General features: G+C 38.5%; 1 protein-coding gene across 1 annotated transcript in view; it reads left to right on the forward strand.

The window, feature by feature from the left end:
• The window catches only part of COL6A3 (collagen type VI alpha 3 chain), a 150,043-nt gene that overhangs the window by 59,887 nt on the left and 69,710 nt on the right, over positions 1-20,446 (forward strand). Inside the window, 15 exon segments of the mRNA XM_029285002.1 lie at positions 1,031-1,627; positions 2,919-3,482; positions 4,636-4,817; positions 4,820-4,902; positions 4,904-5,019; positions 5,022-5,147; positions 5,150-5,218; positions 6,659-7,255; positions 7,755-8,354; positions 11,216-11,818; positions 13,028-13,374; positions 14,601-14,679; positions 16,589-16,734; positions 17,917-18,009; positions 19,947-20,000. Coding sequence (XP_029140835.1) covers positions 1,031-1,627; positions 2,919-3,482; positions 4,636-4,817; positions 4,820-4,902; positions 4,904-5,019; positions 5,022-5,147; positions 5,150-5,218; positions 6,659-7,255; positions 7,755-8,354; positions 11,216-11,818; positions 13,028-13,374; positions 14,601-14,679; positions 16,589-16,734; positions 17,917-18,009; positions 19,947-20,000 — 4,256 coding nt within the window.

The raw sequence follows: 20,446 nt of genomic DNA on the forward strand, positions 1-20,446 counted from the left end.
CTTTTGGTGTTGCTCGCCCATTTCCCCTTTTACTGCATCCCCACTCCTTCTTCTCTACCTTCTTTCTCCCCTTCTCTTTCTTCCCTACTTCCCTCTTCTTCCTCTCCTCTCCTCTTCTCTTTCACCACTCTCTCCTCCAACCTTCCTACTTCCTTCTCCCCTCCTTTACTCTTTTCTCTCTCCTCTCCTTTCTCCCTTCTCTTTCTCCTACTTCCCTCTTCTTCCTCTCCTCTCCTCTTCTCTTTCACCACTCTCTCCTCCAACCTTCCTACTTCCTTCTCCCCTCCTTTACTCTTTTCTCTCTCCTCTCCTTTCTTTCCTTTCATCCCTCTTCAGATACAATTAGCGAGCACGAGTAGCGAGCACGTGGTGTTTGGAAGCGACAGGGCAAGAAGTGAGCGAGCAAGCGCTGTTGGCCCCCTGGGGATGCCCTGGAGATGGTGAGGGACTGGCCCCTGCCACCCTGGCCCCGGCCATGCTCACCCAGTCTGCTGTGACCAGTGCAGCCACGCCACCCAGTGGGCCATGCCCCCCCTGAGGGCACCACAATGCTGATGCAGCCCTGGCACTTTGCGATAAATAAGTGGGTTTTGGATTGCAGTTTGGGCACTCGGTCTCTAAAAGGTTCGCCATCACTGTTCTAGCCCACTTGCTTTGTCCATTGAATTCAGGGGAATAGGATCTTAATATCAGATAATCTTTACACAATTCCACCTGCACACATGCAGTTAGCACACATTACTAGCAAATGAATGCACCTCTCACACACACTTGTGAGAAGTATCACAACATTATAAAATGTAATTGATGTGTTTTGATTAATCATGTGGTGGATGAATCTTGACACTCCTCTCAGTTCTTCTTTTCTTCTCTTCATGGCTGTCCTGTCCTGTCCTGTCCCTGTCCTGTCCAGTCCTGTTGTCTCTTGAATGAGGTATACATGTGTGTACCGCAATTGCAAATGCACACATGACCAATACTGGTGTGTTTTTCTATGATGTCTCATGTTATTTTCTGTGCTCTACTGCAGTTGTAACCAAAAGAGATATCGTCTTTCTTTTGGATGGATCAGTCAACGTTGGAAATACCAACTTCCCATATGTCCGTGACTTTCTTGTGAACCTAGTTAATTCCCTTGATGTTGGAATTGATGATGTACGAATCGGCCTAGTGCAATTTAGCGAGAACCCCAAAACAGAATTCTTTTTAAACTCCTTCCTAACCAAGGCAGATGTCCTTTCTCGTCTGAGGCAGTTGAGACTGCAAGGGGGGTCAATTCTGAATTCAGGAGCTGCACTAGATTTTGTGCGTTCCAATCACTTCACTGAAACAGGTGGGAGCAGGAAAGATGAGAATGTCCCTCAAGTGCTAGTCTTCCTTGCGGCAGGGCCATCTGCTGATGCCTTCCAAGATGCCGCCAATGCCTTAGCTCGTGCGAGAGTGCTCACCTTTTGTGTTGGGGTTAGGAATGCCAAACTGGCAGAACTTCAGCAGATCGCATTTAATCCACAAATAGTATATTTTAAGGATGAATTCAGCTCTCTGCCAGCTTTACCACAGGAAATGATTAGTCCACTAACAACATATGTTAGTGGAGATGTGGAAGAAATTACGATCACATTAACAGGTAATTTGTTTTTTTCATATTACATTGACTTTTCTTTTATCATGCAGTTACATTTTGAGTGACATACTAATTTTATGAATATTGTTAATTATACCTTATTCTATCCGACATTTTATATCTTATATGTTATATTAACAACTAGAGGCAGTGTAATGGCTATGGTGCTGGGCCAGACTCTGCTCTGCCTTTAGATACAGATGGCACAGTGGATGACTTTGGGCCAGTCCCTGACTCTCAACCGTGGTCCAGGAAATTGAAAAACACCCACTGGCTCAGCATCATATAATTTTTAATATTGTTATTATACACATACACCCCCAAGTGTAAATGTCTGAAAGGGTGAGAGGGAGAATGGTTGGTGACTCTTTCCTGGCAGACAGAAGCGGGAAGGCCTAGCAGCAAGGGAATTGTCCAGTGGGAAGACAGAGAAAGAGAACAAGAGATTTCATATCATGCCCTTAAAAATAAGTATGGTCCCTTGCCCCAATGTGAAATATTAAGCAGCTCTTCCACTATCTGCAAAAGAGCCAAAAAAAAAAAACAATTATGCTTTTGCAGGAGAAAAGCTTTTGCAGAATGAATAGTAGAGCTCAGTATAGTAAAATGGGGATACCTTGTTTTCAAATGCAAACTTACCTATTGATGTCACTGTCAAGGGAATTATGTGCATATATGAATCAGTTCTTGGAAATACCAGTATCTGGAAACCTTACTCTTTAAAATACATTAGGAAAATATAGATATTGTAATATCCAGATGCCAACAAGGAAAGCAGTATATATCCTTTATTAAGGGTGACAAAATACATTTATAGGGAACAGGCATTTATTTTTCCTATTAATATAATACTGTGAGAAGAACCTTATTCCTTCTTCTGAAACTTAAGGTGATAAAGGCCCCAACTCTTTATATTATATCCTCCTTGATAAAAAGCTACCAGTCAAGGAGCTAATTTAAGCTTTGAAGAAGTGGTGGAATGACATGCGTTCCTATATCATGAGTCTCACCAGAAGTGTAATATCCATAATCCATTTAAAGAACCAAGAGTTCATTTCCTTTAATGTTGTAAATCATTCTATGATTCCACAGTTCCCTCTGATACCATCTCCATTTTTTCCTTCAATTGTAGAAGCTTGTACCAAAGATGTAATCAAAGATGCTAAAGAAATCACCTGAGTCAAATTATATTTCTTATTAGTCAAATGTGATTTGGATTTCTTGTCACTTATATATACAGAAATTCTGTAATAAAATAATACGTAATTAATATTTTTACCTCACTTCATTCCAGAAAACAAGATTGATATTTTATTTTTGATTGATGGCTCAATGAACGTGGCTGGCCAGTTTCCTGCTGTTCGAGAGTTTGTGTTCCAAATTATTTCTGACCTGACTGTGGGGCCAGATGCTGTACGAGTATCTGTAGCACAATTTAGTGACAATGTAAATGTGGAGTTCAACTTTGATGTCCCATCCAAGATAGAAATCCTTCAGAAAGTAAGAAAGATGAGGATGAAAGGAGGAAGGCTACTGAACATTGGAGCTGCACTAGATTATGCCATAAAAGACATCTTTGTGAGACATGCTGGGAGCAGGATTGAAGAAGGCGTGCCACAATTTCTGGTTCTTCTTGTGGCTGGGAGATCAGATGATATTGTGGATGAAAGTGCTGATACCCTGAAACAAACTGGTGTGATTACTTTTGTTATCCAAACCAAAACCTCTGATCCGGTTGAATTAGAAAAGATAGTTTATGCTCCTCAGTTCATTCTAAAGGCTGATACCCTTTCTCAAATTGGAGACATACAACCCGAAATAGTCAATCTGTTGAAAACCATAGAACTTAAACCTCAAGGTATATATCTTTATTTTTATTTCTCACTTGATGTTCATTATTTTTTTAAATATTCAGACTGATTGCTTGCTTGATTGGGGTTTTACCCCACTGCAATCAAACAAACTAGTAGTGATATGAAAGATCTGATTTCCTACAGCCTACTAAAACCAGTCAGAAGGTGACACATAGGCAATCAGATATAATTCTGAAACCATTGAAACACTTTGCCAAATTTGCAAATATATTCTTCAGCTGAAAACTGACAAACCATTGTGGGCTGAACCCAAATTGAAAACAAAGCTCAGGACTATTTTTCATGGTCAATAAATGGGAAAAGCTAGCTAGCTCTCTTTTTAGGAATTTTATTCTTGGAAATTTCCAGGGACATGTGTTGCTATAGGAATGCATTACCCATGAAACCCCTAATAATCCCACCTCGAAATAATAACAGAAGATTCAATCAGGGCTTCACAATATCCCAGAAAAAGCCCAGTTGTTGATAAGCGCAAGAACTGAAAACCAATGTGAATAAAGATTCTAGTGACTCCAGGAGTCTCGGAACTCTAGAAAAAGATTTTTCAGCCCTGAAACTTGTATCTAGTGTTAATTCATTTGTCAAGGCTGTGGAAATACAAAATCATTTGGGGGAAGGGAATTTCTCCCAAGGACTCTTTATAAATCTGCTGTTTTATACTTTGACCCTAGTAATGAAAAAGCAACATTCCTTAGGAGGTATTTCAGGGTAGAAATGTACCCGCTCTACCCTCCTTGTGATCCTGCTGCAGACGGTATCAGGGAAGCAGCAATCCAGAGCATAGTCCTTGGGAAGAAAAGAAAATTTGAAAATACAAAGAATCAGTTGTATTATGAAGGACACAATGTTATTTCAAGTCAAATTTCTTCAAGTTCAATAGCAGAAGATTCCTCCAAGAAACTACTAGATCTCATACTCTCTATCTGGCCTATCAGAAATTCTGAAATGAATATCTTTGGGTTTCATGTCATTGTTCTTTTATGATGCCTTTTCTTACATTGCTTTCCCAGTTTTTTTTAACTGTGTTAGTAGAACAAGCAAAGTTAATCCACTAAAAGATAAAAACAAACACATCTTAAGAAATGATTGATGTGAAGATGAATCTCATTTTTTCTTTCTGAATCTGTGAATCTGAAGCTCAGAAGAAGAATGATGTATTTCTAATAGATGGTTCAGATGGCTCCAGAAGTGGTTCCACATAATTTAATACTTTTGAACAAAGAATTGCTGATAGTCTGGAAATTGGTCCTGATAAAGTCCAGGTTGCTATGACCCAGCACAGTGATACTATCAACTTAGAGTTCCTTCTGGATGAATATTCTGTGACAAGATTGAGGTGATCAAGGTCATCCAGAGATTATTTCCTATGGGCTCTTCACTTAACATAGGGGCAGCCCTTAATTACCGTGTTCCTGAGCCCACCTGGAAGCAGGATACCTGAAGGTGTCCCATAGTTCTTGATTCTGCTGACAGCTAAAAAGATAAGAGATTATGTCAAAAAGGCTTCCTTATATCTGAAGATGGTCTTTTTAGCATTGGCATTGAAAATGCAGATGTCACTGAGTTGCAGACAAATTATTTTGTTGCTGAATTTGCTGTCTTTGTTTTTGGTATTAGTGAACTGAATACTTTACAGCAACTCATTTCAGAATCACCCAACTGACCAGAGCAGAAATAGAAGCTTTGGCCCCTCAGCTGATTTTTTCACCACTTGGTCTAGGTGAAAAGAAAGTTCTTATTATACTGTAATTTGCAACTTATAATAAACAAAGCAAACAATGAACATGGGCTGGCCAAAATTAATTAATTAAGTAATTAAATAGCACAATTAATTGCTACTACTTTTCAAAAAGCATCATTTTCACCAGCCTGGTCTTTTTAGAATTCTGGATGAGACAATCACATTTCTACAATCATATAAGTAGTAGAGCCAAAAGATATCTTTATGAACATTTCTTGAGATTTTATTTTTCTCAATCCCCCCACCTCCTGTTTCCATAAATAAGGCCAGTAAACATTTTTTTTCTTTTTTTTTTACACAACCACTATTTCTTCCCTTAATGCCTAGAAAGGATAACGATTCTGGTCATTATGAAAAATAACTGGCAGCCAGGTGTCCACCCAATTGCTGTTCTTCCAGATGCAGTGGGATAGAATGAAAAAAGAGAGTTGAAGGGAGGGAGGAAGAAAACAAGGAAATAATTTTACTGCTTCAATAGCCAGCAATGAACCCCATCCACAAAATATTGCATAACCTCTTCTGTTTCTGGAGAAATTTGCTGAAATGTTTTCCCACTATTTCCCTGCTTATAAACAGGGCAGAAAATTTTGAATAACCATTGCATAATCAAATCATTTGAATAATTAAATAATTCTAGGTTACATTCATAGGTCACATTTGTTTTTCTTTTCTAAATGTTTTTTCTACAGGGAGTAGGGCACACTTGCATGCATTTATAGATACAAAGATTATGCATATAACTTCTGTGTTACTATACTAGTTACCAATTGTTACCCCAACTTCCCATACATATTGACATAGAAAAATAGGCAAATATATTTTATAATGTTGATAGTCTTGTATGTATTGGATATGATAGTCTCCTGCATATAACAGTGGAATAGCTGATACTATGTGGTATTCCAGTTCAGAGGGATTCTAGGCTAAATGGAGTTGCACATCACCACAAACCATTATTTATTGTTCTAAATATAGATTAGAATTTCCAGATGTGTAAGATTCAAGCCATCACATAGATTTTAAAATTTTTTTTATTCAATCAGTATTTTTGTTTCTATGATACAAATGCTCTGGAAATGTCTTATATACATTCAATTCTAATAAACATTACATTACATGATTCAACAATTGCACAGCTTAGTAAAGCAAATAGTATATGGGAGAACACCTTATGTCTGCCCCTGAGAATTTTATGGAAGAAATGTGCAATAGAAAAAAATAAGTAAAATTTATAAATTTCATTTATCAATTTAATCATTTTCCAATCAAATTTTCAGAGTTTATTTTCTATAGCTTTTTAATAATATTTTGTACCATGTGGTTGTTAATATTAGCTAATTAATTCCTTTAACCATATTCAATTTATTTGCTGATATAATTTTGGACTGTTATCTAATATCATTTTTTGTTCTATAGCAGATACAAAGAAAGACGTTGTTTTCCTTATTGATGGCTCTCAGTTTGCAATTTCTGAGTTCCCTTCAATTTGTGAATTTATCGAACGGCTTGTAAACAATATGAATGTGGGTTCAGATGCTACTCGAGTAGCTGTAATTCAGTTCAGTGATAATCCTAAAGTTGAATTTTTACTGAATGAACATTCTACCAAGGAGGAGGTGCTGGCTGCCGTGAGAAGACTAAGTCCCAGAGGAGGGAGGCAAGTGAACCTTGGTTCTGCCCTAGAATATGTGTCAAAGAATATCTTTACAAGGCCTTCTGGGAGCCGCATAGAGGAAGGAGCACCTCAGTTTTTAATCCTTCTTTATTCCCACCGATCTCATGATGATACAGAGAACCCAGTACACCTGATCAAACAGATTGGTGTGGCTCCGCTTCCTATTGGAAAGAATGTGGATCCTGAGGAACTGATCAAAATAGCACTTGGTCCTGATTATATATTTCAAGTGTCAACTTACCAAGATCTACCTAGTCTGGAACAGAAAATATTAACCCCTCTTACAACATTAACTACCCAGCAGATACAAAAAATCATTACTGATACAAGTCGCCCTCCAGGTAAGGTGATTTGAAGGACTGTCTGCATAGAACATTGCCCCAACCTTTGCCTATCTTTCCTGCTTCCTTGTTGCGGTGACTAGCATAGAGGTGCATCATTCTTGGCATTTGGCAAGACAGAGATGTAGTTTTTCTCTAGGTCCAAACCAAGTTTTATTTCTGTATTGGGACCAGGATGACAACCATCTCATTTGGGAGCCAGGGTTGCCACATTTTCAGGAATCCAAAGCACCAAACAGAATTGTAAGAGGTGTTTTTGATTAAAAAAAACAGTGGAAGATAAAGTGTAAATTCTGCATATGACCACTGGTCCTTTTGGACCAGCCTTGCCTCTCTCAGCAGACAAGACTGTAAATTGTCTACTGCTGTTACCCCAGATTCTCGTCACTCAGACGGGGGCTAGCCAGGGGTTGAAGCTGCATGTCAAACATGCACTCCTTTCTGTGAGAAAAAAGCTGGTCTCATTCTGTTTTCCCATTCTCCCCACCCCTCATTGTAGACATTGATAGTGAAGCAAAGGACATCATCTTCCTTGTTGACAGCTCTGATGATGTCAGACCAGATGGACTTGCTCACATTCGTGATTTCATTTACCGGATTGTCCAGCAACTAGATATCCAACCAAGCAGAGTGAGAATTGCTGTTGTCCAGTTTAGCAATGAAGTGTTTCCAGAGTTCGACTTAAAAGCCTACCTGACCAAAGAGAGTGTGCTACAAGCCATACGGCGCTTAAGACACAAAGGCGGTTCTCCCCTGAATGTTGGGAAAGCTCTGGACCATGTCATGAAGACTCTCTTTATCAGATCAGCAGGGAGTAGGCGAGAAGACGGAGTCTCCCAGCATTTAGTCCTCTTGCTTGGAGGGAGATCCCAGGATGATATCAGCAGGCCTTCCATTCTGGTGCAGAACTCTGGGATTAGTACTCTAGGAGTTGGAACAAGACAAGTTGACAGTGCGGAATTGCAAAGGATCATCAGCAATCCCAAAACTGCATTTATTGTGAGAGATTTTACTGAGCTCCCAGCAATAGAAAAGCGTGTCCTTGCAGCAATTAAGACAGAACCAGAGCCAACTGAACTGCCTACTGATGTTATCACTGGTCAGTTGTTCATTTTAAAATAAAACTCTGAGGTGGGAATAATATTTAGGGGGATTTAAAGAAATAGGTGTATGAAAATGAAAATTGCTTTTTGTTTTCACTTCAATAATACCTATAACTGGAGTCAACACACTGCTTTGTATAAAATACAAAGAGTCCGGTGAGGAGAAGGGCGGGGTACAAATTAAATTATTATTATTATTATTATTATTATTATTATTATTATTATTATTATTATTATTATTATTATTATTATTATTACTTTATAAAATAAAATAGACAGTTTCCAACAGAGCTGTTGCAGGAAGTTAAAAATTTAACATTCAATTTTCTTTATAACATTCAAAGATCAATATAATTTTCACATTGTACTTTTCTGCATGTTTAATTAGAGGTTCAGTTTAGAACTTGATTTTGAGTAAACAAGATAGAATGGAACTGCTTACCTCTAATCAACAAATCTAAACTTATTGGACAATTCTGCCCTGCAGCCTAAACTGCTTATCTCCCATAGAGCTCCGGGTGACTCTCAAACCAACTTCAGAATTTCCAGTCTAAATTTCAGAGGGTTGGCAACCAGCCAGAATGTTCTCAGTCTAACTTTGGCTACTTATATGACCTGATTGGTCACACTACTGCTTCTGCCCCTTTTCATGCATATCAGAAAAGCAAGCCTTGGTGCTTGACAATTGGGTAGTTGAATCTACTTGTGCCTGCCTTTTCCTTTTATAGTTTTTCTTCTAATGAGTTCCTTTCCTTTTCTTTCCCAGATTTTTGCCCACACAAACATCTTCATCCCTGCTTCCCATATTATCTCCTCTGTCATCAACACAAAACACTTTCTTTTTCTTTTTCCCTTTTATGGTATCATTATACCCTCCTATGTTACCATAATTAAAGTAATAGCGAGTGAGTTGTTCTTTTGTTCCTATGCCCCTTCACTGGTCCATGCAAACTTTGTTAGCAAGGAAGAACTTCATACACATAAAGGAGGAACCTTTAAAATAAAACATGTTAAAAAAATTAAAGATGTTTTAAAAAGTAATAAAGAAAGGGGGAAGGGAATCTTTGTAGTACTATGGGCAGAGGATGGAAAAGGAAGCAAGCTTCACCTAGCCCAGTGATGGCGAACCTTTTAGAGACCGAGTGCCCAAAACCTGCCCCCTGCCCCCCCTCTGCCTGCCGCCCTGCCTGCTCTGCCCCCGCCCGCCCCCTGCCCCACCCACCCGCAGGGCCACGCACCGCGTCCATGGCCCACCGCAGCAGATCGCCCAGGCAGCCCTGCAGCACCATGGCAGCCACGCCCTCCGCCCACACCCCTCAGCATCATCTGCACACTAAGGGGTGTGAGGGCAGAGTCTTGTCCCTGTTGCCCAGCTATGTACTTGGCTGTGCTGCTCTGTGTGGGCCGTGCCCCGGGGGCGAGTCTCCTCCAGGGAGGCTGCTAGTGAAGAGGGGCCCATGGGGGGAGGCAGGGCTGGGGCAACGGCGCGTGTGCCCACAGAGAGGGCTCCGAGTGCCACCTCTGGCATGTGTGCCATAGGTTTGCCACCACTGCCCTAGCCTGAGCAGAAGCCAAAATGGTGGATGGGTCGGATGAAACATTAACTTTGAGAGGTGAGGATATTTCATTGACTGAATGGGCCACTGTTGGATCAACTGAAAGATTATAGAAAAAAGGTGCTGCAATTCAAGCTGAAATGGCTGCCCAGGGCAGTGACCAATCATTGGAGGGGAGGGGCCATGGTACTAGAATAGAATGATAGAATTTATATGCTCTGGAGAGCTTAAGGCTGCTTTGCTTGGGGGGAAAATAGCTTTGAATTGTATCTAGAAAACATAGGTAGAGCTAGATCTGCAATGGGCTAAGAAAGGGAAGCAGATGGCATCATCTGTTCCTGCAGTTAGAAAGAGATGAGTCACCTGGACTGATGATGAGCCAAGCAAAAAGTGGGGATCTGCACGTTGGCTATGCATTAATTTAACCCTATGTTATATTTCAGTTTCTTCTGCAGAAATTGAAATCCATGTACAATACTTGGGAAGGTGGACTGGGCTGTTTATTTAATTAAGATAGATGCAATAATTTTTAAGAAAGGAATTTTCAGAAGGTAAAACTATTAAAATGAAAACTGTTTCATTCATTTATTAACAATGCGACAACAGACAGACATTCCACTGGACAAGAATGGAAAGAAAATCACTATTTTCCCACAATTCCAAAACCTCCCCACTCTACTTTTCTTCCTTCTTCTTTCTATACCATCTGTACCATCTATGGATAACAAGCCACTCCTAGGCTTGCTTCCTCAGAACTGGACTTGATCTGTTGCCTTAAATGGAATGTGGATTTCAGATACTGAAGATTTGGGAAATTTATCCTTTATTTGTAAATTACTTGCCCTATTCTAAGTGGGGCAAGAGGCATTTCTCTACATTGTTCTTTTCCTTTTCTCTGCCAGATCTTGAACTGCTGTAGTTTATTACTTTCTCTGGATTTAATTTATGTACTTGATCTTCTTGACATAATGTCTTAAAAATGGGATTCAAGAAACTTTTGCACTATAGGAGGTTGCTATATTCTTACCTCCTGGTAATGCAGATAATTGTTCCCTTGAGAAACAGTTTTAACTTATTTACCAATAAGGTATCAAAAGCTGAGAGTGAGGAAAAATGCTATTCGCTGTGAAAGTGTTTATTCGCAAAATACATTATGATTTCTCTCAATAATAATGACTAGAGTTATATTTGATGAATTCTGTGAATACAGAAATCATGCAGATTTCTAGTCATACTGATTAAGGTAAAATGCCTTAAAATGAAATGTCTAATACCTGTTCTTTTTCTTTTAAATCTTTTAGTTGATAAAAAACAAGGTGATATTGTCTTCTTGCTGGATAGCTCTATTAATTTTGGGAGAGACAATTTCCCCAATGTTGTTGAATTTATACATGACTTAATTGATGCTATTTATGATGAAGGCGATTCCATTCGAGTTGGCTTAGTGCAATACAACTCTGATGTGAGTGATGAATTCTTTCTGAAGGATTTCTCTGACAAAGAACATATCTTAGAAGCAGTGAAGAAGATAGCCTACAAAGGAGGCAGAATTGCCAATACAGGAGCAGGTGTCAAGCATATCCAAGTAAAACATTTTGTGAAGGAAGCTGGCAGCAGGAAAGACCAGAATGTCCCTCAGATTGCTGTCATTGTAACAGCAGGAAAGCCAGAAGATGATGGAGAGGCAGCAGTCTTAGGGCTGTCTCAGTCGGGTGTCAAGGTCTTTGCAGTTGGTGTGAAAAACATTGACCTGAATGAAATTACAAAGCTCTCCAGTGACAGCACAACAGCCTTTAGGGCTTCAACGCCCCAGGTCCTCTCAGAGCTCAATGAGGCTGTTCTGGTGACCCTGAATGATGTCATGAGAGAACAATTATGTCGTGGTGTGGTGGAAGTCTCCAGAGGTAAAGAAAATCTTACTTCAATTTCTGTTTCTGGGTTGTTGTTTTTTTGCTTTATTTTAGATTTAGAGATTTACACAATACTGTATTGTAATTTCTATATGCAGCAATCCTTTGCTTTTGTTTCCCTTATTTTAATATTCAGTTTCATAATAGCAGGTATAGGTAGTATTTTTATTTTTATTTATTTATATTTAAGAACATTTATATGGCCATCCAACTTTGTGACTCCAGGTGGCTTACAAAGATAAAAACCCAATATAAAAAATAAAAAGCAATGACGCTCCACCTTCTAGCAACAACAATTAGTCAATCAAAAAGTGACTTGATGGGATCCCTTCCACTCTGAGTTTCGCAGGCTTGTTGTCAAAACCAGATCTTCAGGGCCTTGTGAAAGAGTGTCAAAATGGGGGCCAATCTTCTCTCTGTGGGATGATGTTTCACAGGGAGGGAACCAACACAGAGAAGGCCCTTCTTCTTGGTCCTTGACTTATGATCACAACTGAGTCCAAAATTTACGTTGCCAAGCAAGACAAGTTAAGTGAGTTTTGCCCCATTTTACAACCTTTCTTGCTACAGTTGTTAAATGAATCACTGCAGTTGTTAAGTTAGTAACAGGGTTGCTAACTGACTGTGGTTTCTTCATTGTCTTTGCTTGTCAGAAGGTCACAAAAGGCAATCATGTGACTTCAGGACACTGCAAATGTACATACATACATAATTTGGGTTGCCAAGAACCCAAATTTTGATCACATGACCCTGAGGATGCTGTAATGGTCGTAAATATGAAAAACAGCCATAAATATCTTTTTTTCAGTACCATTGTAACTTCCAACAGTCACTAAGCAAATTGTTGTAAATAAGGACTATTTCTATGTTCCGTACTCCAGTCTTGAGTGTAGCTATTCATTAACATTCAATGTTCTGTGGTAACACAAGTTTGGGAGAAAATAACACAAAATGGTCAGACTGTCCGGTTTTTCGTAAAAAGCTGATCATAATGTGATGTTTTGGATATTGGATCAAGTGATGTACTACTTGGATATTAATGAACAATGCAAACAGAGTAGCTGTTCTTGACTAGAAATCCAGAAATCACTTTTAGATACATCTTACTTCTACATAGTACAATTTAACAATTGCTTCTTTAGCTACTGTGCCACTTTCCCTTTACTTTATGTATGATAGATTTGCCATTTTTTTCTATTCTAGATTGCAATCTGGATGTTATATTTGGATTTGATGTCTCAGGTACTGTACAAGGGCAAAACATATTCAGTGTACAAAGAATGCTGGAATCAATAGTGGAAGATATTCTGAACAGGATCAGTCAAATGCAGAAAATTAGCTGCACTCCCAATCAGGCACCCACAGTGCGTGTGGCATTCCTGGCACAGACTCCCTCTGGAGTTGTAGAAGCCTTTGATTTCTCAGAGTATCAGCCTGAGTTGTTTGAAAAATTTCAGGCCTTGCGAAATGATGGACCATATGTGTTCACAGCAGACACTCTCAAATCTTACCAGGATAAATTTAAAACAGCTCCTACTGGAAGTACAAAGGTAAATGTCTACTCCATTTTCATTTTTGAAAAAGAAAATCCTTTTGCTGCATCAAAATATTATTCTATGGGTACACACACACCCAGGTGACTGCAGTGTTTGTGTATGTCCTGCTGGAATAGTGAAAGTAAAACAAATAGTTGTAATTATCTGCGTCACATAAAGAAAAGCACATCTTCCTTCCCCTGTCCTTACCACTTTCTACTGAGGTACAATCGAGAGCATCCTGTCATATTGCAACACAGTCTGGTTTGGAAGTATCACTGCTGCAGACAGGAAGGCAGTCCAGAGAGTGGTGAGAATGGCAGAAAAGATTATTGGCAGTTGCCTCCCTTCCATCCAGGACATAGCATATAAGTGTTGCTTGATCAGGGTCCACAGGAATATCTGGGACACTACACAACCTCTTCACAACCTGTTTTCCTTGTTACCTTCTGGTAGAAGGCTTCATGGTATCCAAAGCAGAACATCCAGATTCAGTCACAGTTTTGTTCCATACAGTATTAACCTTGTGAACTCTCAAGCTTCCTTTTTCCACTATGTATTCAAGATGGACAGTGATTAATATTTATATGTAAGGGTATAGGTATATACATATGTTGTATATAGCATGTTTATATGTGTGTTATGTATGTGTACACTTTTGAGAGCAGGCAAAAGAATTTTATTTATAATGTGTGCCAGTGTGCCCACAGTAAAAATATAACAATAAAGTTATCTTATCTTATCTTTTCAAGGCTACACTAATGCACATGGTCTGTGGCTTTGAGGAATCAATACCTGCTGGGCCGGGCCAGCTAAACTGACCAGCTGAACTAATCTGCTGGAATCACAGAGGAAAAGGGGAGGGTGTATGAAAGTATATACAGTATTATAATTTGCAGCAAGTGTATTTAAAGGATTGGGTTTAGTTGGATGAGGAACATGTGTTGCCTTGCAAAATTTAATTGTGTCAGCAGTGTATAAGTGTTAATTGTCTACCTCTAAGCAGGGGTGTCAAACTCGCAATGTCACATGATGTGTCACGATGTATCGCAACTTTTTTTCCATTGCTGGCAATGGGGTGGGCGCAGTTACAGCATGACACATCTGGCCCACGGGCCGGCAGTTTGGCACCCCTGGTCTTGAGCCTCAGGCCATTCCTGAATATCAACCTAATGACTGGCTGATGTTTTCACTGAAGAACAATTCACAATTTTTATTAACACGAAGCTGTTTTTTCATAGGTGGTGATCCACTTAACTGATGGTATTGATGGTGCTATGGGACCGCTGGCAGCTGCATCAGCTAATCTAAAGAAAGAAGGTGTGTTTTGTATTTTCATGCTGACATAAAAATTCCTTTTAGTTAGGATTTCTGAGACTACATACATACATATATTCACACTGATCAATTCTTTCAGATAAATGAATGTAGAATGACCCTAATGCATGCCCAGTGTTTATAACCATTAACACAATGTTATTGTTTAGCTTTTTATCTTTTCACTGAAATATTAAGGCCAGAGCTTTCCTTGACTAAAGGAAGTAGATTTCTTTTCTTCTGCAGTTGTTTTATCACCAAGATGTCCATCAGATATTTCTCCAATTTCATAGTTAAGACATTCTTGATAGTTTAAAACACTATTTATGAATGTTCCATTTTTTTCTCATTTGAAGCAGCCCTAAACCATTGCAAAATATCTCCTTCCTACATAAAGAATGGGGGGATTTTATTGGTTTATTTGTTTTTTGGCAAGCAAATGCTCTTGTTGCTGAACTAGGTTTTCAATCCAAGATGTTCTAAGAAATAGGCTCAGACAGTGAAAGAAAAGCACAGTATAATGAAATGTTTCTATAATAAAGAGTGGTATCCCTGATATTGTCGAATATTCAATTTATAAAAACCTCCAAGATCATTGCTATGGTTGAGTAAGACGAGAAACTCTCCCTGAAGATAGAAGCAAGAAAAATGTACTCCTAAACTGCTTTACATTTTAGGAATATTTGAGATTGCACTAGTAATTTGCACTAGTAATTTGGTCAAAACAGGACAAACCTTGGAAGTAAAACATCTGAATCAAAATGTAATATTGGCTGCCATCCTCTACAGTACATATTAATGGCACCATATGTGCATTTTAATGTGAGTTTGCCTAACCTGTAGTACTCTCGAACAAATATTCTGTACACATTTTTACAGTGGGCCCATAATGGAATGAATATAGCAATAATGAAACTCAGCTAGGGCATTCCTTCTTTTGGAGTATCGCAGTGCAGGTGGCTGGAGAGAAGTTTGCACATTTTAAAATTCACAAGTTAGATGGAATTCTTATTTTAACTCTTAAGAAGCTTTGGATGGAAGAGTAGGGACCCTTCCACTAAGCTTCATGGAATAAGCATATGGTCATATAAATAATCTCAGGAAGTGTTGAGTAAAATGCTTTATTTTCCAAAGACCCTAACATTGTTGTGAGTGCACATTTTTTAAAAAATAAATTGCTTTTGAAAATCTATTTATTCTTACAGGCTAATCTAAATTTTATGTGTTTCTTCAGTAAAAACAATGGATAAATAAGAATGTATTAGGAAAAGATGTGCATACAGACACACACATATACAATCTAACAACAGATAAAATACTTGCCAAAATACATATATAGGTAGTCCTTCACTTACAACCACAACTGAGCCCAGAATTTCCATTGCTCCATTTTCCCCATTTTACAAACTTTCTTGCCATAGTTGTTAAGTGAATCACTGCAGTTGTTAAATTGGTAATATGATTGTTAAGTGAATCTGGCTTTCCCATTGATTTTGTTTGTCAGAAGTTTGCAAAAGTTGATCACATGAACCTGGGGCAATGCTGCAATGACTGTAAGTGTGAAAAACGGCCATAAGTCACTTTTTTCAGTGTTGTAGTAACTTTGAACAGTCACTAAACAAATGGTTGTAAGTCAAGGACTACCTGAAATAGACTTAGTTACTTTTTTATAAAGCATAAATTAATAGAATAATATGGATTGTTTTAAAAGGGTGGCCTGTTGGAGATTACAGAATAAAACAGAATTAAAATTGAGAAAATGAGGGGGAAAAGAGAAATCAAATAGAACCAGTTTATCTAATCCTTTGTCAGATAGATAAAAGGATAGAATCCTATAGGACAAACATTATCCTTTAGGGATTATGAACAATCATTCAGGATGGATTCCCCCCCCCCCCTTCATGTTCTCTAGGTGTCAAGGCTCTTATTCTTGTTGGATTGGAGCGAGTATCTAATTTTGAAGAAGCAATGAAACTGGAATTTGGGCGTGGCTTTACTTATAATAGGCCTCTCCAAGTGAATCAGCTGGATTTAGATTTTGAAGTGGCAGAGCAATTGGTAAATAACTAAAGTCTTTATTCTTAATGACATTAAAAATAATTTTAATGGATATATATTTGCAAGTTCCTATTATGTAACAATATTGCATAACAATGTTTTTTTAAGATACCTAATTTAAATTTTGTCCATAAAAATGTAATTTCTGTGAAGTCTGAGAGATGAAAAACCAAAACCAATTACAAAGTAGTTGCCCTCAAAGAGGAAGGGGCAAGCCATGTTATTTATCCTTCTCATATAACATTTTCTATATTTGTGAATGGCATGATCAATTACCATCCAGATACTGTTTAAACAGCCTTTGCCGGCCTGTCACATCTTTCTTTCTGGGCATTGCAAAGACTATTTGTTGCTGCTGTCCTTGAATGAATCATGATGGAAAGTTCATCCCCTGTCCAGAATTATTGAATTGGGAACCTGCTGTGCCAAATCAATATCCCAGATGGATCAAGCAATAAAACTAAAGTCTCCTAAATTCCTGAATTTGGCCCATATTAGAATTGAGACATTTTGTATATTCCTACAAATCAGTACATCACTGTTGTTATCTCTATAATACAGTTGAAGAAAAGGGATATTAAAGTTAAAAGAGAAGCTTGCTAAAGGCTGCCTGGTGAGACTGTGGTAGAGGTAAAATACAAATCAGCAGTTTTCTGATTTGTATGTCAATTTCCCCTCTTTCATGCTGCAATAGCGCTCTGTGATATATTTTGATATCAGTCATTTGCAGTAAACCAGAGAAGAATCACAGCCTGATGAGCCAATTCTACTGTATTATAAAGATACATTGACAGAATCTTCCAAATATGAAAGTACAATCCTCCCCCCCCCCCCGGTCTCCTTTGTAGCCAGAAAAAGTAGGAAGCGTCTCTTCTCAGTCTCCTGGCCTGCCTACAAGGGTTTTGTGGAAGAATCCTTAATTGACTCATATATTTATCTTTCACCATCCTTCAGCCTGTTTCAGCATTGTTGTCTTTCAGAAATGTATTTATTTTTCAACAACTGATCAATTATTATATTAATAATGTTTCTCCTTGTTTTCGGTGCTTTTTTCGTTCTCCAAGATATTATTATTTCAGTTAAAACTCAATATTGGACAAATGTAACTGTGAACAATATCAAGTGCACGTATGTGCATTTTAATGATCCATATTTTACTTAATTAGTAGTCTGTTTTATTAGGACAACATTGCAGAAAGATCATGTTGTGCAGTCCCATGCAAATGTTCTGGACAACGGGGAGACAGAGGATTTCCAGGGATAGTTGGACCAAAGGTGAGATGTTTAACATGGATTTTGCAGTTTATAATAAGGCATCTATGGGATTGGGGTGGATCTGTTCCAAGGAGAAATACAAAAGATGCCCAAAGTTTTGAACTCACTTGCAGCAATTCTCTGGATCCCAGCATTTCTTGCATAGTGATCTCTATTTTGTGCTCATGATGTCTTATCTAGCAAGCATGTTTTCATCTATGATGTCTGTTTTATGTACTGTATTTAAATTTCCAGTGTTAAAATTGATATGAATTTTATTTCAGCACATTGTTTATCAAAAGCTTTTGACTCAGAATTTAAAGCTGCTAGAGTTAGTTTTGATACTCAGTGTCACATTTCACCTGTGCTTGACAGAAATTGATGATTTAAAAAATAGAATGCAACTCTATGGAAGGCTTTGCTGCATAGGTGAAACTCTATATATTGATCTGTGCATTAGAGATAGAGATATAATTTTAAATCAATGAGATATCATAAATGCTCCCAGTATATATAAAATTGGAAAATCCTATCAGTGACTGGAAAGGGCTAGATTTAAAAGACAGTACTGAGGCACTGATCATAGCAGCATAAGAAAAGACACTAAGCATCAGATCTTTAGAAGCAGGGGTCTACCACACTAGACAGGATCCAAGGTGCATCCATATGCAGAGACCCCAGAGACAGTCCAATATCATATTAGCAGGATATAAGATGCAGGCAGGAACAGCATACATTAAATGGTGCAACCAAGTTGCTGCATTGTGTACAGGAACATCTGCACAGTGTATGGGCTTAGATTCTCTAACCCTGATGGGAGATCTCACAGAAGGTCATGGAAGGTTATAGGCTAAGATCCTGTGGGACTTCCAGATCCAGATGGACAGACAGGTACTATCCAATCAATCAGCCATTGTGGTAGTAGACAAGGAGCAGTAGACAAAGAGCAGTAGACAAGGAGCAGTAGACAAGGAGCAGTGGCAGGGATAGATATAGTGGTGCCAAGTGACAGTGTCAGAATCCAGTTATATTTCATTTCTATCTATCTCCTCTGAGCTAAAATCAAATCTCACCTTTCCCTGGATTCTGCCATACTTCCAAGGGGGAGGGCGGATATGCATGCGAGTTTATTGCTTTCACTTCCTCTATTCGCTACAATGTAACCTTTTGGTTACTGACTCCATGTCTGCTATCCATTACAATGTAACAAATTGCCTCCTGCACTATGCATCTCTCTGAACCTTCTTCTCCTTAACCGGGCAGCTAGGAAAAAGCGGGGGAAAGAAGTACAAACCTCTGGGACCTGGCTTATCTCTCCATTCTCAAAAGGAGGTGTGAAGAGCTATGGAACATTGCACTACAAACGAAGCCAGATTGATGTTATCTCCCCTTTCCCATGATGGACCTAACACCTGGGGATACACTTTAAAGTAATTGATCTGTAAAGAAATCCCTCAGATCCTGTCTATTATGCCTACTATCAACTACTTTTAATAAAAGTTCCTGTTGGAAGAAATTGTTTCCAAGAGTTCTGCTTTCTTAAGATGTGGGATTGAAGTGGGTCCTTAGAGCAACGTTAGGAAGGAGTATGAGAAGCTGAAGAAGTTTCAGGGCCTGAAGGAGAGGATGTGGAAAGTAAAGGCCAAAGTGGCCTCAGTGGTGGTAGGAGCACTTGGGGCTGTGACTCCTAAGCTGGGAGAATGGCTCCAACAGATCCAAAAACAACCACAGAGCTCTCTGTCCTGAAGAATGCAGTCTATATCTAAAACGTATATGTATGTGTGTGTCTGTGTATAATCTCAAGCTTTTTTGAGATCATATTCAGATATTTATTGCAATGAGTTACTATATTTTCTTTGTAAAAGGGCAGATTATGAATTGAGCTTAAAGATAAAATATAGGATATTCAGAATACCATCTGAAGTTTATGTATAAATATGTGTCTCTGTGTTTTAAAGGGAATTCCAGGGGAAAATGGCTATAGAGGCTATCCAGGAGATGAAGGTGGACTGGTGAGTAAATGTTTCTCAATAGCTGAACTTCTACTTGCAGTAGCAAGGAAACAGGATGATAAAGTCATCAATACTTTTGCTCTAAAGAGCAATGGAGGAGAAGGAGGAAGAGGAGGAAGAGGGGGAGGAGGAACATTGTACCACAACATTAATGCTGCAACAGTCTTTTGTTCACGATGAGCAGAATATTAGCAACATTTTGCTTTTTTCTTCCATGCTACATATAGATTAAAGCACAGACTGTCTTTTCCTACCTGCTATGCATAGTAACCGAAGATCTAAATCTTATCTATAGTTTTCACATGCCGCTTATGTTCCACATGAATCTGGAATCATGTAATGCCAATATACATATAGAGATACATACACAAAGAAAGACATGCAGACACACAAACATCAAGATTAAATGTGCCATTAAGAGACATGTTTCTTTTTTTTTTTTTTTT

Source organism: Protobothrops mucrosquamatus, unplaced genomic scaffold (genome assembly GCF_001527695.2).
Source record: "Protobothrops mucrosquamatus isolate PMUCROS unplaced genomic scaffold, P.Mucros_1.0 scaffold1170, whole genome shotgun sequence".
Lineage (NCBI taxonomy): Eukaryota > Metazoa > Chordata > Lepidosauria > Squamata > Viperidae > Protobothrops > Protobothrops mucrosquamatus.